The sequence below is a fragment of the Anser anser genome (genome assembly GCF_964211835.1).
Source record: "Anser anser genome assembly, chromosome: 5".
NCBI lineage: Eukaryota > Metazoa > Chordata > Aves > Anseriformes > Anatidae > Anser > Anser anser.
The window spans coordinates 2,335,385-2,354,162 of NC_139725.1; the positions used below are offsets into that span (position 1 = coordinate 2,335,385).

General features: G+C 38.0%; 1 protein-coding gene across 9 annotated transcripts in view; it reads left to right on the forward strand.

Annotated features, from left to right (window-relative positions):
- The window catches only part of GALNT18 (polypeptide N-acetylgalactosaminyltransferase 18), a 225,635-nt gene that overhangs the window by 156,364 nt on the left and 50,493 nt on the right, over positions 1-18,778 (forward strand). For all 9 annotated transcript variants that reach the window (XR_014585551.1, XR_014585552.1, XM_083840007.1 and 6 more), the window contains 2 exons: positions 1,145-1,259; positions 17,073-17,258. Coding sequence is in view for 7 of the 9 variants with exons in the window: in XM_083840007.1 (XP_083696133.1) it covers positions 1,145-1,259; positions 17,073-17,258 (301 nt within the window). In the remaining 2 variants the exon portion in view is untranslated. The remainder of the gene's footprint in view (positions 1-1,144; positions 1,260-17,072; positions 17,259-18,778) is intronic.

The following is an 18,778-nucleotide window of genomic DNA, read 5'->3' on the forward strand; positions in this document are numbered from 1 at the left end:
AAGGCAAGTGCCGGGTCCTGCACCTGGGACAGGGCAACCCTGGCTATACGTACAGACTGGGCGATGAGACGCTGGGGAGCAGCCCCGCAGAGAAGGGTCTGGGGGTTGTGGTTGACAGCAAGTTGAATATGAGCCAGCAGTGCGCCCTGGCAGCCAGGAGGGCCAACCGTATCCTGGGATGCATCAAGCACGGCATTGCTAATCGGTTGAGGGAGGTGATTGTCCCGCTCTACTCTGCGCTGGTCTGGCCTCACCTCGAGTACTGTGTGCAGTTCTGGGCATCACAGTACAAGAAAGACATTAAACTGCTGGAGAGTGTCCAGAGGAGGGCGACGAAGATGGTGAAGGGCCTAGAGGGGAAGACATACGAGGAGCGCCTGAGGGCACTGGGCCTGTTCAGCCTGGAGAAGAGGAGGCTGAGGGGGGACCTCATCGCAGTCTACAACTTCCTCATGAGGGGGAGTGGAGAGGCAGGTGACCAATTCTCCATAATCACCAGTGATAAGACCCACGGGAATGGTGTTAAGCTGAGGCGGGGGAAGTTTAGGCTGGACATCAAGAAGAGGTTCTTCACCGAGAGGGTGGTTGCACACTGGAACAGGCTCCCCAGGGATGTAGTCACTGCACCAAACCTGTCTGAATTTAAGAAGCGATTGGACTGTGCACTTAGTCACATGGTCTAAAATTTTGGGTAGACCTGTGTGGTGCCAGGAGTTGGACTTGATGATCCTTATGGGTCCCTTCCAACTGGGGATATTCTATGATTCTATGATCCCTTTTAATTATCACGACACCAGAGAACTTAGTAGGGATAGACTACTCCACATTTTGGCTACAATAGCTGGTGCCTCAAAAACAAAGTTGCAGCTGTTGGGTCTAGTCTTTTTAAATCCTTAAATCCTGCCTGTTGTGGTGAATGTGTTTATCCAATCATTTCAAGTCTCTTTTCTTTCAGTGCTTTCTTCACCATAGAGTCAAGAACATTAGAAAACAAAGCTAAATAACTCCGTTTGAGGACTACCTTCATAAGAATCCATCTTGACACACTGTTTGACCCAGCAATGATAAATATAGTCAATTTTGGAATAATAAAATTGTTCTTATTCTGTCTGTTAATTTTGCTTGCTCCTGTTTTTTCTTCCAGAAGTCCTGCATTGATTGGGTGCTTCATAGTAGACAGAGAATATTTCCAAGAGATTGGCTTACTAGATGAAGGCATGGAAGTATATGGAGGGGAGAATGTGGAGCTCGGAATCAGGGTAAGGAACGTAAACAAACAGCACTGGTGGCTTGCATTAAAAAGTACGACCTGGTCTTTATTATAGGGGAAAAAAAAGGAGTCACATATGTATGGATGACACCATGCAAAGAACATGCATACTACTGCTCTGTAGTTGTAAGGATTGTTGTATTTGAGAAGGGGAAAAATATTATATCTTTAAAAATATATATATCTTAAAAATATAAATATATACATTATATATATTATATTATATATAAAAATATAAAAATATATCTTAAAAAATATCCCATATCTTTTTTAAGAACTTATATGGAAAACGAATATAAATACAGAAGTTGGTATTATTCTGCACAGATGATACCTAAAACTCCCTGTGTACCTATGATCCCGGGCTCAGTAAGGAGGATAGTTTCTCATAGATGTAATGGGAAAAGCCTTTCTAGATTAATTTATTTAAATTAGGAAAATGCTATGGAGCAAGCTGAAGTATACAGGCATGTATGCTGCCTTCCCTCTGCAGGGGAATTAAGGTATTCATAAAGTACTGAAGTTGCACAAGTGCACATATTTTCTTCTTCCATCTGTTTAGTGTGTGTAGTATTTTGTGTGTTTTGTGTACCTCTTTCCATCTCTCATCACAACTAAATACCATCCACAAATACAGTGTTGCTCATTTTGAGAATCTTTCAGGTTTTTTATACAAGAGAAATTCCTAGATTGATAGGTGGTAATGAAAAATGGAATGATGTGTGTTATAAAAATTAAATTCTAAACCCGGCTATTGAAATGTTAGTGGAAGATAGTATTTTGTGCTTTTTGGTTGCCAGATTAAAAATATAGTTATATAATAGCAAAAAAAAAAAAAAAAAAGGAAAGAAAAAGAATTTCATCAAAAAATAAATAATTCTCTGATGAGACTGTGAGATATAACCAAAAAAATACTCATTCTTACTTCTGGGTTTCTGCAATTCTTTACCTCCTATCTGTCAGAGATAAAATGTTATTGCAGGAAGACTGAAAGGCAGGTACCCTCTCAGTTACATTAGAGCACAGTTGTAAGGATAAGGACAGAGAAAACCAAGACTGCTCCATTTAATGACACCATTCTCTTCACTGTGAGGGACAGAGCGCCTTATTCTGCTCCTGAAACACAATTTTGCAGCTCAGTATTTCAATGAGTTGAAAATTAGTGTCACTTTGATTTTACTTTTCTTTCCACAGCTGACAAAGCTATAGTCTCTCTGTGAGCATAAAGAGTTTTATCTAGTTCTGCATCACGAGATATATGCTATCCAGTCTGTTAGACTTAGCCTTGCAGAAGTTGATCATGATGAGTACTTTGATAGACAAGACCAGAGAGATGGAAATCTCTGTATAACTGAGACTTTGGAGTAGACTGGATCACTGGAATAAGACCTAACACTGCCCTGATTTCCTTATGGCTTTTTTTTTTTTTCCCTGTCTCCAGTGAAGCAGTGCCTGACCTACATAAAATACTTTCATCTGCAGCAGATTGTAGTGTATAAGGTAGCGTAATGTATGCTGCCTCATCTAACTTTATCCTGACTAGGATCTGTGTTCCTAGCTGTATCAAAACAAATCACTGAGCAGATTTTTCAACAGTTTATTACTAACTCTTTTCACAATTCTCAGCATATCCCAGATGATACCAGGATGAATATAAATGTACAGTGCAATATTAGAACTTCTGGAAATCATAGTATTTTTTCTACAGTTGTTAAGCTTCATAAGCAAACTCCTTTCCTCAGCAATCTGCTGCAGGTGCACACCTGTGACCATACAGTTTCTTGACAAAGTACAGGTGGCTGCTAAGAACGTGCTGTCACAATGTGGGCAGCTGTGCCATCCAGTTGCATCCTTAGCACTCATCCTTAGTGGTGCTGTTTGATTTCTTTTAGATAGGGCTATGCAAAAAAACTATGGTCAGAAGGTGATTGCATGCCAGATGGTCTGTCTTTGGTGCTGAAATACATCTTGTCTCTGCAGCACAAAAATATTTACCTCTAGATTACTCATGTTGCTTTCAACTGCAGGGCCTACAATGAATCAATACAGACAGTAATTGTTCTATAAAAGCTACATTATAATTACAGAGTCAGTGCAATAAATAATGTTTCCATTTTAAAATGATGCTCTCCAGTCCATGACTACAGATTGCTCACTATGCTTCATCTTTTATCACCGTTCTCCTTTTTTAAGAAGAATCAAGCTTCATCTAGTATTCTGCTGTGTTATGCATTATCATGTAGGGATGGAGAAGCAGACACCACGTGTGCTCAAATTGGCCTAGTGTCCAGGATGTCCAAGAAGCAGGAACATAGCCTGTTCCCTTTGCAGTATTTAGGTACCGGAAGTCAATTCTTTCATTGAGAAAATTTATGTAATAAGCACGTAAGAACAAATATTTACAGGATGAGAACAGGTGAACAGTCAACTACAGAAAGAGCAGGAAGAGTAAGGATTATTTGAGCTACTTGTTTATCTTAAACACATTAAGTAGAACAAGGTCCTGCATCCTTATATTATTGTTTTGTTCCAGAGGATATAAAACTACTGTTAGCCAAACTCACGCATATCAGCTACAACATCATGTGATGATGTAGATAAACTGGTATCAGGGTAAACTTGGTACCTCTGTGCCTATGCACAGAGTCAGACTTATTCTCTATATGCCTTGTTAGCAGCTGCATCTTCAGTGGTGTGAGATGAGATTTAATTTCCTAGCTGAAGTGGTTCTGAGAAGCAAAGTATACCTACTTAGGATTTCTTCTCATTATAAAGGAGAAAACACTTATTTTGTCTTCTGAAATCTTGAAATGGTTTGTTTTAAACTAAACTAATGGAGTTCTCACTGTGTACAGCCAGGAATTAGATCCTGAGGCAATGGAATCTTACCCCAGAATCCTCTCCCAGGAGGTATTTTTGTCGCCTCATCATCTGCACAAATGTCTAGTTTTTTGTGTTACCTGAGTATAGGAAAATCTCAACTATTGGAAACTGTAGCTGAAGCACCCATTGTTGGTAAATTGTATCAAACCACAGAAAACAGGTCTTTGAATGGAGGTTTATTCTCTTCACTCTGATGAATTAGTTTCTTTACTCATCAGTATTTGTCTCAAATTTGGGGTATTATTTTAACTTCTGAGATTTTTACCTTGTCTATGGCTTTGTAATAATATTTGTAAAACCGTAAACATATACTATCAAATAAATATTAATAGAATTCTGTTTCCGTGAGCTAGAAGCTGACAGATGAGTTCAAAATAGGAATACATTTTAAAATCTTAGAAGCAATGCTGTATTTTCACCTCAAGCAAATATTTTCTTGCAAAGCTATTCATGTGACCCATAACAAAATAAAGACTGGCTGGTTGATGCAAGACTTGGCAGCACCCTTTTGAGCAGCTCAGTCTCTTAGTCTGGGATTGCTGAAAGATTCATTTACCTTGTCCCAGAATCATATTCTTAAATTCACATTGGGATGAGTAACGATTCCTTTTGGATTATTTTTGATCATTCCCAATTAGATGGACCTGTGTGCTTTGAAGGGACCAGATTATATTTGAAGGGCAAACTGGAATCACACTGCTTATCCAAGAGACCAAATGCAAACTCATATTTTGTATAAGTGTGAGTATAAAGCTGGGATTTTTCACCTTTATTTAGGCTCTCCTTTCTGGGCTGTGTTTGGACAAGCTATACATGCAGTTACGGAAGCCCCTACAAATCCATTGCAATCAATTAGATGCTATCAATTAGATTCTGTGCTAGATGGTTCAAGACTAGTTTTCAGTAGGCTTCTTAGAGGCTTCTTCCAATTTCTACTGATGTCAGCAGAAGATTTTCTATTAAGAGCAAGCCTGTAGCAATCATTTTGTCTTTTAAAGCAGCCTACGTGTTTGATGAAGCTTCCAAATACTGTTACAACAAAGTTGTTTGTACCACTTTTAGAGATGCATGAACAAATATTCAGTGATTTGCCTCAGGTCACAAACTAAGTCATCATCAGAGTCAAGGGAATGTAAGCCCAGGCTTTGACTTAGAGTAATTATGTGTGTCACAAAGACTTTGTGCTTGCAGATGAATTTATGTTCACAGAGATATAATGGATCTGTTAAATGGGTAAAAGAAACTTTTGTTAGAAGATAATAGCTCTTTAATGGAAAAGAAATGGGTCTTGCTCCCACTAAAACATATATCAAGTCTCTACATCAGATGGCCTAGAGGGAAAATTGCATTTATAGTTCAAATTGAGTAACAGGACTCTACTTTTATAAAGTATATTGCCATAGTGAAATTAGTTGTATTTACAATTAAATAGCATAAAAAACACATTATCTTCCTTTCCCGTTAGTCTAAAGGTTTGTTTGTAGAGCTTAAACAAAACTGATCCTGATGCTTTTTTTGTTGGCGGAGAACTAGAGGGTGGATTATGAACAGAGAAGTAGGAATGAGTAACATAATCAGAAAACATTCCAATGTTCTTTGGGGTATTGTCTATATTGTCCTTCTATGGCAGGGCAAGCAGATTTGAAGTCTACCTAACACTAACAAGTCCTCCACTAAACCATATCACTAAGCTCTACATCTAAATGTCTCTTAAAGACCTCCAGGGATGGTGACTCAACCACGTCCCTGGGCAGCCCATTCCAATGCCTAACAACCCTTTCAGTAAAGAAGTTCTTCCTAATATCCAACCTAAACCTCCAAGTGATTTGGCTCTAGCTTGATTTATCTGTTGTTGTTTTGTTGTTTGTTTGTTTGTTTGTTTTTAAACCTCCCCCTGCCCCAGCATTTGGGATCATAATTGTTGATTGCTGGCTAGTTTACCCACTCTCTGTCATATGGTGCCTAAAAGCCTATCAATGGCTTACATGTCCCATCATTTCTGATTGAAAGTATTTGTGCATCCCTAGGGTTTCTCACCTGAGATTTCTTTCTACTAATGTGCCCTTATGAAAGTGTTCTTTTTGATAATCACAAGCAAGCGGAACTGTTTGCATTTGCTCACAAATCTCCATATGTATCTGAAAACATTTTGGGCTTTTTCCTCTTTACATAGAAGTTTCCAGCAATTTTACCTGTCAGTGTTTTTAATATCAGCCATGGATAACGTGAAATCATTAATATACTATGTGTAAAAAGACATCAGTTTTTGTTAAGGAAAACTTTGTAACACTGTACAAGTTAGGCTGTAGTTTCACAACACATTACACTCAAACAGCTGTCTGGTTTATATTTTCTCCTTCTTGCCCTCCTTTGTTCACAGGCTTGCACTCCGCCCATGCTTTCGCTGTGCCAGCATAGCTGTCTGAATGGCTGCTCTGTATGCTGTGTGTCTAACACCTCCAGTTCAGATATAAACTGTACATTTTAACTTTTTTTTCTTTTTAACTGCAGGATTTTTTTATGTTAATCAAGTTGTGATTTACCATGTTGCCACACAAACTGTTGTGTGAGGAAAATTGAGAGGTCAGTGTGCCAAAAGGTAGAAATAACTGGGAGTGAACAAAAAAAGTTAAGAAATTTTTCACCCGGCTGCTGTGTTGTGGAGCTGTTTGCATGGAGAGAGAACACTGGGATGTGTCATGTTTGCATAACATCCGTTTTTGTCCTTGCTGCTGGGTCGCCTTTCATGGCACTCCACAGAGCAATATGGGTGTTTCCCTAAATTACCTTCAGAAAAATGAATCTAGATGTTTCCCATTCTTGCACTATCAGCCATCATAACTTACTGTGGTCTTAAAGCCATATTGTAATATAGATTTTAATAAGTAGGCCATAGCCCTTCCCACTGGGGAATGATTTGCTTTATAGAAAAAGTCCTTAGTGTAAGAACTCAGGTACTGTTGAACAGTATTGGGCTGGTGATGTGCGAAGGAAGAGAACTCAGAACTACAGGAGTAACAATCAAGTTGCTACTTTGAGATAACACTTAAATAGTGCTTTTTAAGATTGTGATATCTATTTAACTCCGTTTTATGAATTAAAAAGCGAACATTACTAGACGGAACTCTCCAAGAAAAATTTCTAAAGATTGACCAAACCTTACTTCTTACAGGGAGGATCAAATGCTCTCATAGCCCACACTTTCACCAACATTAAATAAATAAAATAAATAAATAAATAAAGTGTTTAACAATGCAAATAGGGTTGAAGAACTTGCCTAGCACTCTGTGTAACCAGATTTTGTTTTGGAAATTACCTCAATTTTTCCAAAATTTTGTTTTGGAAATTACCTCACTGTATTAATATCCTGAATATCAAGATGACACATACTAAAATTCCCTATTATCAAGGCTGCCATTTTTTTCAGAAAAATAAGCAGCCTCTATTGAGTATAAAAGAAGGAATTGGCTTTAAATTGTCATGCCTCTAAATGGGTGCCAGTCGTGACATAACAAACTGGCTTTCAGTGTCTTGTTCTGTTTTTGTGTCAAGCCTCCAGTAGAATAATTGTTTTTTTCCCCCATTTTGCCCATGAATGCCTCAGCAGGTAACCTGCAGCTACAGCATGTCTAATTATACATACAGACAGCATTACCAGTTTTCCAGTGAATCATTTTTGCATTTTTGCTCTTTCTGGAGATTAGCAGTTCCCACAGGAAAGCAAATGATTGATACTGCACCAGCAGTACGTGGCATCGCTCTACCCTACAAGGAAGGAAGAAGAGGCTCTTGGAGGTTTCTCACAGATGTTTTTTTCACTGCTTACGCCTGTGTGGTTGCACACTACCAGCTGGGCATTAATATAGACATCTGGATGTTTTAAGAAAGGAAATTGTTTGCAGTGGTTCGGAAAGGACTAAAACTATTATAAGTCAATATAAAGTCTGTGGGCTTAGGTCAGATGGAAATTAATTAGTGCATTATTATAAGGTAGCCTGATGTTTAATATCCCTGCTCTTTATGTCATAGCATGGTGGAAATGACAGTCTAGCTACTGGTATTACGATCCTTCATGGATTAATCTGAGAAGGTTCCATGTTCTTACTAGTTTTAAGTTAATATGTGTCTGGAATCTAAACTTACAGAGAGTTTTTAGTTCTGCAAGACTGTTTGAGTTTGATTGAGTAATCTAACAAAGATCAGAGAAAGACCTGTGTGAGAAGGCAAGGGATTGTTGTGTTGTAACAGAACTGATTAGGTGACCAAGATGGATTCTGCCAGGATCAAGTATGTTTGGGACAAAGCTGCAAAAGCTAAATATCTTCACGTCACAGCACTTTTCGCTTGGTGTTGTGGTTTAACCCAGCCAGCAGCTAAGCACCACACAGCCGTTCGCTCACTCTTCCTCCTCCCTCTCTGGGATGGGGGAAGAGAATCAGGAAAATGAAGCCTGTGGGTTGAGATAGAGACAGTTCATTAGGACAGGACAGGACAGGACAGGACAGGAAAGGAAAGGGAAATAGTAATGATAATAGTACTACTACTACTAATGTGTACAAAACAAGTGATGCATAATGCAATTGCTCACCACCTGCTGACCGATGCCCAGCCTATCCCCAAGCAGCCGGCCCCCCACCCCGGCCAGCCACCCCTATATATTGTTTAGCATGACATCAGATGGTATGGAATACCCCTTTGGCCAGTTTGGGTCAGCTGTCCTGGGTCTGTCCCCTCCCAGCTCCTGCTGCACCCCCAGCCTGCCCGCTGGCAGGACAGAGCGAGAAGCCGAAAAGTCCTTGGCTTGGTGTAAGCACTGCTCTGCAACAATTAAAGCATCAGTGTGTTATCAACACTCATCCTAAATCCAAAACATAGCACCCTACCAGCTACTAGGAGGAAAATTAACTCTATCCTAGCTGAAACCAGGACACTTGGTCTTCTGGTACCGATCAAGTCTTCAGGATTAGTGCAAATTAACAAGGTTGATCAAGCTGAGTGCGCCTGCAGCAGAGGAGAGGAAGGCAAAAACATCAATGAAGGGCAATGCAGTATGTTGTGCTGTGAATACTTAACCAATGTTGATCTGATAATTCAGTTTACTTCATTTTAACCTTTTAGGGTAAAAAGTGATTTATTTCCTACTCTTGACTTACACTTGACAATGTAGCAGTGATTTATGTCAGTTACTTGCCGTGCCTAGCAATGAGATAGACACATTCGAAAAAGAACAGGATGAAGCCTTACACCCTAGTGATCCTTGAAGTGTGTTATCTCCTGGTAACACAAGGCATAGAGTAGTTTCCTGCAATTATGGAACAGCAACACAACATACGTGGTTTAACAATACATTGTAAAAGTTTTACAGCTCATGAAGATAAGTGCAAAATTAATCCCTGCAGAACAAAACCATTTTAAAAGTACATAATGAAACAATTAACTAAAAGGGGAAGAAAACTACTGACAATTAAATATGGGAGGAATCTTTACATGTATTACTTTTTCAATTAGGATGTTTTATAAAGGCACAATTAATGTTAAATGAGGCCTATGAGACAGTTAATGATGAATTCAAAAGTAAGATTTTAGGGAAAATTTACATTTTAAAAATCAAGAGGACTTCTAGTTATGTTAAAACCTTTTTTCTTCCACAAATTCTTTTAGATTGTGTGTGGGGGGTGTTTTTGTAGGCTGTTCACAGTTCCATATTATCAGCTTGGTTCTGGAAAAAAGCTATCATCACACACGAATAGATCAGTTTACCTGAAAGTATGAAAGGCTCGTATGATGATGAGAAGTAGAATAGTCTTCAGAAACCTCATAGGGCTTCAGTAAAACAGATGAAGTAATTTTAAAAATCTCTCTCCAATCTCTGATATGCAAAAGAATGCATGCTGTTCTGAGCTCTGACTGTTGGCAGTCAGTTGAAATTGTTACACCCCAATTTCCCACTCTGCAGGGGTATACACAAGGTCATGATTTTCTTCTCCAGCCCATTCAGCATCTGGAAGCAGGGAGTAAAACAGAGCTTCAGTAAGCAGTGTTTCTTTTTCTTTTTTCTTTTTTTTTTTTTTTTCCTCTTCCTGTCTCCTGTCTGCCTGTATTCTGATTTTTCAAATTATGCATTTACATGACTCAGGCCAGGACTCTGCATTTAATTCTACTGTTATGGCAGACTTCTTCAATGGGAGGAACCTGTTCAGGACCACTGTGATAAGAGTAACTGCACAGGGATTCTTGGTGAATTTGGGGAAGGTTAGCCAAACCCTACAGTACTTACTGTAACTATTGCAATTATTTGGTGAACGTTATCTGACTTCAGTGGAGATACACCTAAATAAAGATTCATGTGTTTCATCTAGTGATTATAGTTTTTAGGATTACAGAGCCAGATATACAAATATACATGACAACCCCAAAACCCTCAGGGTCCAATCCAAAACCCACCGTATGCTACTGGAAACATGAACATGGATTTCAGTGGGTTTTGTATGTGACCATCCTCCCTATCCTTTCTGCAGTCAATTGTCAAAACACCAAAATAAAAATGCAGACCCCAAATGATCACAGACCCTGCTCATGGTATGGAATAAATAGTTTTTTTCTATTTGTCTGTAAAGCATCAAGCTTATTATTGGCTATTGCTAAATGGTTATTGATAATGTCAACGGTTAACAAGATTCAGAAATATTTTTTGCATTAAATTGTTCTCCAAAATATATGTTTAAGATAATTGGCTCCTATTTGTTTGTATCCATAGTAGTAATTAATTCACACTGACTTTTGTTTGTTTGTTTGTTTTTCTTCAGGGTGTATCTTTAATGAGTTCTTCTAATTTCATCTTTAGCAAACTTCACAGAAGCTAGATATTGCTTCAGCTTTTTGAGAAATCCTAACAAACCACTTAATTATTAAAGTTTTGTTTGCAGTCCAAATGAAATGATGGTTTCAAACAAGGTCACATAAGTTCTCAGAGAAACTGCATGATCTGTGTAAATACAATGAGTGTAGTACATGCTAATAAACTGCTCAACATTGTGTAGGTTTTTTTTTATTAGATTAAACTTCCACAACATGAAAAGAACACTCAGTGATTAAAGAAATAAAAAGAAACACTATTAATGAGGAAGTGTTATATCATTTTATAATGAAGTATAAATTAAATATTCAAGAGAGACATCAACTTCAGAATTGTAATTGTTTTGATTAAACATGCAAATTCAAATATGTTTAAATGCAATTGAAAATAATTTACTAGAGGATGTGGATTTAAAAACACATAGATAGAAATGGAGATTCTTTGTCTAGTAAAGCATTTTCCAGAAGTGAATGGAATTTGCTTTGAGAAGTTATGACAAGATTAATGTAAACATTTGTAAGGATGTCACCCATCTGTGGTCCACACTGCAGGCTGTGCAACTGCTGTCATTACTGCCCTTATTTTGATGGGAATGAGTGACGGATGATAGCACAGTGATATTAGGGCTTATACCTTTAAAAATACTTATGGAATCCATTTGGTGTGTTACTGCTTCTGCATCTGTCCCGCTTGTGCTGTCCCACTGGTCTGCCACCTGTGGTGGTCCTTTACTCCTTTAGCAGTGTGGAGGTTGCAACTGATGTGTTGGGCCATGACTTGGTTCTCTCTGCAGTGCTTTACGTGTCTTACGCTTTACTACTTCCAGTGTGAAGAATGCGTTTCTTGTTTGCTCTGTGGGGCTACTTTACCCTTGCTGCACATAAATTCACGCAGATCTAAGTTCACAGTTATATTGCACATGTAATGTACCTTTAGTAAATTAGGGCTTTAGGGCTTTAATTAAATTTAATTTAATTAATTTAGTAAATTAGGGCTTTAGGGCTGGGACAAATTATCCATGTATGCTGCAAGAACTAAGACTTAAAAGGAAGGTAGTTTCCTACCTCCCTTTTTCAAATAGATTCTCTGTATTCACTTAATGTTCCTATTGTCTGCTACTTGCTGTACTTAGTTTAGGTCACAGGCTCTGCTGATTTTAGTTTTTCAGCTTCATGTTAGTTGCCTTGGCACTGCAACTGTCCCTTTACACCTTGCATTTTGGTCTGGAATTTCATCACCTTTTGATAGTGATAAGGGAACCTTTTCAAGAGGAAGAAGCTCTCTAAGCCCTTCTTGAGGATATTCCAAATATACAAACCTCCTCAGGAAATTCAAGAATAAACAGCTACTTCTAAGGTACTCTTTTGGAAGGGAGCGTTGAAAAAACACTGAAGTGGATTGTGAGTGCTCTTTGAAAGGCATTTGTTCTTCTTCTAACAGAATTTTTATTTTATTTTGTTTTGCAAAGTAAACCAACAGGAGCAGAACTTTAAGAAATTCCTCCAAAGAAAAGCAAGCTTTCTGCACTGCTGAGGCTCTAGCAGTGATGTTAAGTACTCTGACATATAAGCAGTCCCTCACACTCTGTTAAAACAAAACAAGAAACTTTGTAAGGACTTTGCCTCAAGGCAAATCTGAACCCTGTTGTAGTTTTGAAATCGGTGCTTTTATGGAATGAAATGTGAATTGCAATTTATTGTATCATGATGATGAAAGTACATGTTATTTTGGCACATGTATGTATGTTTAGGGATTTGGCAGGAAATTGGGACTATTGCTAGCAGTTTCCACCTCTAGCTACCACAGGTAAAAGATCTTCACAAGCAATAGGAAAGGGCACAATGTTTCCTTTTAACCATAGTTTAGGAAATTCATCAAGTTCCTTCCTTACAATTTTTATGAGTGGTTTTGTCATTAAGTATTACTGATTGAAGGGGCAGTATACTTAAAGGCATAATATTTAACTTCAAATCATTGCCCATTTTAAAACAAAAGATTTTGTTAAAGCTCTTTTATCTTTAGACTTCCTGCCAAAGTCATTGGTGCTAACTTGGAAAAACTTTACTAATTTTAAAACTTTATTTATAGGCATCACATAAAATAACAGTGCAGGGAAATGGGAAGGGTATTATTCAGTATACTTGAAGCCTGAATAAAAATTACTAATGACAGCAAAAAACTAGCTGTGGAATTCACAGGGGAAATGTGTGAAGGTGTGAGGAATTGACCCCTCAGTTCCTGTTCTTAACTAACTTGACAGTCTCTTGTCTGCAAGAGTTTTAATAGATGAAAATCAGACCATTGTGAAAGTCTTTGCTCTGAGCTGAGTCTTTAAGAAAATATATTTCTTAACATTATTTTTTTTTAATTAAAAACTGTCTTTCCCCAAAAGGCGTAGGGTTCAGAGTATTTAATGATTCTATCCTATACACTTTTGATGTGAGATTTATACGTTATCTGGATATCTTTAAAAATCATAGTGTGTTGGATGGCTCCAACCATCTCCACAAATAAAGGTGGCAGGGGTGGGACAGGAGAGGTCAGACTGAAGTGTGCAGTTGGTCCAAGGAAAGAAAGAATGAATAGGTGTTCTTCAGCCTAGCTGCAAAATTCCCTTATTTCACATATAAGCAGGGAAGAATCAAGAAAAGCTAATGCTTTCTGTAGCAGTCAGTTATTCATGTTACAGTGTTTAATATTCATATATCCTGCTCAGTGTAGTGTTTAGTATTTAGTGTAGTAGGGCTAGCAAAACCCTTTGTTCCTTGCCTGGAAGTTTTCGTTGTGTGTTCGAGTTGGGATTCCAGAGTCCATCGAGATTCCAGGAGAGTTTCATGCCATTTGAAAATCCAACTTTGATGTCTCCATACATTTCTTTGCAACTGGTTTCTCGCTAAGTGCAATGAAGCATTTGGAGAAAAGAGTTTTCTCATCATACTGTAATCCCGTGGGCTCAAAATGCTTGTGGGAGAGCAGGGTACTATGGCTTGTCCTTGACCATCAGAGCAAGTCAGGATTGTCCTTTCTGCCCTCACTAAGTATTGTAACTCCTTTCACTCTGCAAATACTGTGCAAGGCTTTGTAGCCTACATCTAGGGTAGCACTTCTTGTTTAGTGCTGTAACTGCAAGCTCTGTATACAGTAGCATAATTTATGATTTGCATAGCATCAGATCACATTTGTTTCTCCTGTATTTCTCTATAAAAAGTAATTAATTAAAGGACTTTTTCTCATCATGATATATAGAAACTATTAGCTCTTACACAGGCAGATAGTGATAAGACAAAGGGGAATGGTTTTAAACTAGAAGAGGGGAGATTTAGATCAGATGTTAGGAGGAAATTCTTCACTCAGAGACAGTGAGGCCCTGGAACAGGTTGCCTAGAGAAGCGGTGGATGCCCCATCCCTGGAGGTGTTCAAGGCCAGGTTGGATGGGGCTTTGGGTAACGTGGTCTGATGGGAGGTGTCTCTGCCCTTGGCAGGGAGGTTGGAATCAGATGATCTTTAAAGTCCTTTAAACCCAAGCCATTCTATGATTTTATGATATACTGCTAGTCCAGTTTTGGTGTATGTGAATCACATTTTCATGGATTGCAAGAGTTTTTTGCTCAGAAATAATAGGATTTACTTCTGAAGCTGTTCAATACAACCCGTGTGTTCTGTCAGCATCTGTATTGATAGCTCCTTCTTAGCACTAAATTTTTAAGTTAATCCATAGTTCTTGCAGAGTAATTAATTAGTCTTTGGAAATAGAACAAAGATTGACAGTGTCTGATACAAGGGGGTGGCCTCCAGATTTGATTTATTAGAGTTTATTCAGGTATTAGGTAGTTCTTATTTACAAACTGTATGGAAGACTTGGTCAGCTCGGGGTGTTTTATGAAAGCACATATGACTTCATTATAAAGTCAAATTAGATTTTACTGATTAGTGAATCTGTACTAAAATTACAGATGAATGCACTCTTTGAATTTTCAGATTCTGGAAAAAAAAATCAGATATGTGGAAATACAGCTTCTTACAGACAGTGAACTTCTGGCTGAGCTTGTTGTCAAGATGGCATTCAGACCTAACTGAAAATCACACAAAAGATTTGGTGTTAGCATGTTGTATTTGGAGAGAGGCCATCCCTATTTAAAATGAGCAAAGGCTAGGCAGAGTGAGTAGGCAGGGCATGTAGTATGTGAATTGTGTTGACATAGGCTAAGTTATGACCATCTCTACATCTTCCTTGTCTTTTATTAAACTAATTTAAACAGTGTACAGTGAGTAACTCTGAAAATTTATAGTTGGATGTCAATGCCGTACTGAGAAATAGCTTGGATTGCAAGCAGGCATTGAGTGAGCGAAGACTGATGATACTTCACATTTAAACTTTATTAGGAAATATAGCTGAACCATTTAGAATTAAACCATTGAGAAACTAGTATTTTTGTTAGCTTGCTAAGCTGGATTGCCCACTTTATATGAAAATTAAAAAGAACACAAGTGCTGTTTCAAGATTATTACTTATTCCTGTGCCAGATCAATGAATGGCCTATTTCTTTTTAAGTATTTATGAACATCTCAGTTTCACTTTGATGTTGGTAGTGATCAAATTTATGTATTCTTGTAGTTTTCCAAGTTAGGGACACAAGACATGCTGAAGTCTTTTCAGCTGCCTTCTTGACTGTACCGTAGGTCCATGAGATAGCTGATCTTCCAGAGAGCTTTGAAAATCAAGGCTCTGTCTCTTCTCCCAGCATATGCAATTAGGCACCGGTTCAGAAAAGGCTTTGTAAACATTCTGAATCCATGCCACATTTTCTGGTCTCAGGAGCTGCCAAATGTCTAAATGCTGTATTCAAGCCAGATGTCTAAATATATAAAATGAATGACTGAACAAAGTGCCTCCTTAGTGGAGCATATGCCTATAGGGCAGACACACCTGAGGGGTCTGAGACCAGCTCCAGATCATGAACTTCTGCCAACCCACATCCCTGAGCACTGGGAGGGACACCAGATTATACACTCTTGGATGAGCTGGACAGGGAAAGGAGCACCTCACTTTCATTTTTGGCTATTTTGGTGTATGACACCAAACCTCAGGAATCTCTGCTAGCAGTATCATAAGACAAACTCCTTCATTCTCATAAGATAAATATCATAAGGCAAACTCCTTCATGCTTACTTTTCAGTGCAGTATGCCTATCTCTGGGACACTGAGGGACTTGTTCGGTAGGATCAAACAGTTTCAGTACATACAGGTTTTCATGTGAACAGCATCCACTAAACCATTAAGAATCTGCTGCCTTGATCTTTTTAGGAAATTCACATAATACGAGATGCACAGGAAAAGAACTTGCATGTAAAATATTTCAGCTACATCACTGACTGTTAAGGCTTCGGATGTTGTTTTCTCTTGAAGTGAAAGCAGGGAAGGAAATCAGAAATGAATATAATACTCATGATAAATGTTATGGGCATTAGCTCAACGGTGATACTGGTCAAATCTGAAACACACTTGAGCGGGTACACTAACCTACATTAGAAGTGTATTATCATTTATAAGGATAACGTGTTCAAATTGTTCATAGAACATTTTCACTAGATAATCTTCCTAATCTTTTGCACTCCTCAAAAGAAATAAACTTGATCCTTTCTGAGCTATGTTTACAGGAAAGCATAAGATGCATATATATGATCTTAAAAATTCCATTGGTTTAGTTTCTCTGTAATGTAAGGCTGGCTAGCCCCAGATTCTGAACATTGCATGTATGTGTTGAGAGGGACTGTGCAATCTAAGAGAAATAACTGCAAGGCTTTAAAACTTGAACCCAGATGCTATTGTATTTGGATGCCTTATAAATAATTTTATTAATAATCTTGAGGATAGCTAAATTCATCCCAGAAAATTGTGATGGGTGGCTAATGGTAATATACGAATTCTGTAGTAAGGTAGGTAGTGGTAATAATTCATGGTAAGGGAAGGTAATAATCTTCTCCTCCCACAACTGTCTAAAAACACCACTGGCAGTGGTGTAGGGAGCTGTCACTAGCAGGCTGTCTTTTTCTCTTCCTAGGTGTGGCAGTGTGGAGGGAGTGTTGAAGTTCTACCTTGCTCAAGGATTGCCCACATTGAAAGAGCACATAAACCGTACACAGAAGATCTAACTGCTCATGTCCGGAGAAACGCACTAAGAGTGGCTGAAGTCTGGATGGATGAATTTAAGAGCCATGTCTATATGGCATGGAACATACCCCAGGAGGTAAGTAACAAAAGCTTGTGTTTGCAAGCTTTGGCTTTACAGCCTTTGGGATTTGGTTCCTACTCTGAATTTTGATTTTCTGCTAGGAATTTTTTTGTTATTATTTGTATACATGTATAAATATGTGTCTCAGGTATAGACATAAAATACGTCTCTGCATATATGCTTACATATATACATGCATTCATAAATACATATGTAGCTATATCATTCTAGAAGTAATTCCTTTGTCTGCAGGTTCCTTAAAAATGAATTTCTTGTCAACCTCACTGACAACTTTGCATGGAGACTAAATTTAAACTAGTAGTTGTAGAAATGTGAAAAAAAAGAAGCATCAAATCCATATTACACGTTATTTTGAATTTGTGTCACTTACAATCACACAGTTAAAATTCTACCAGATTTTGAAGGGAAGCTACTAAAGGGCAAGGAGTGTTAGCATCTATCAATACAAAAGTGGTTGTATCAGTTGTTGTTATTATTTATTAAATAGAGGTGTCCTGACTGTGCCAATGTATCAGGAAATAAGCCTTTTATACTAAATTTTAGAACTAATTTGTTAAACAAATGAAATATAAATGTAGTTTGTGGATTGAACTGATTTCTTCAGGACACCAAGTCTGTCAAGATGTTTGCATGCTAGATCTTGTACTGACAAAACTGATTTCATTTATAGTTTCAAAGAGGAAAAAAAAGTATTCTTATTTTTTTCTTCCATGTCCATTATTTTTCAACCACAATTGCACTAATCATTGCACTAAACTGCTTAAATAGATTGTAATGCAGATTATATTCTCTTTTCATTTTCACAAAGGCTATTGCTGTCAAACAGCAGTACAGACTTAAAAGCTGGAGACGGCAAGTGCTAAATCAGTTTTTAATAGTGCTAGCCTCTTCTGCAATGTAAGGAGTTGTCTTTGTTGTAGGGAAGAATCTATTAATACGTGTATCTACAGAACCAAGCATAAACAACCTTCATTTTTATTTCTTACCGCTGTCGAAAACTAAATAAGCACATACATAGCGACATATTTATTTAAAATACGCTGGGAAATGGCTTATTTTTCACAACTGAAAAAGGCCTTTAAAGCCTGAGTATACTCATTACCTAGTAATTGCTACAGGATGTTTGGAGACAATATGGGACCTTTATGACCATCAGAGGTTTTTCCTGTCAGATGGGGTCTGCAACTTAGAGGTGAGCCCATTCAAGTGCTGTTCATCCAGCTTCCATTTTTTGCCATATGGAAAATTGGGAAGGAATTAAACAAGCACTGGGACTTTGTTTTGTTCTGACAGTCTGATGTGTGCTCAAGTACCCCAAGTCAGTTGTATAATTCAAAGCTGTTTTAATCATCTTTATGTTCACTGTGCGAGTCCTGGTGCCAAGAATCAGGTCATAAGCTCTTAGGAGCTTTGGGACTTTCTTTTCCTTTCCCATGCTAAATTTTGCTAGTACTGAACAGATTCTAGAGCAGTAGGAATCGGGCATGTGCTTAAGAAAGGCTTCTGACCTTTTA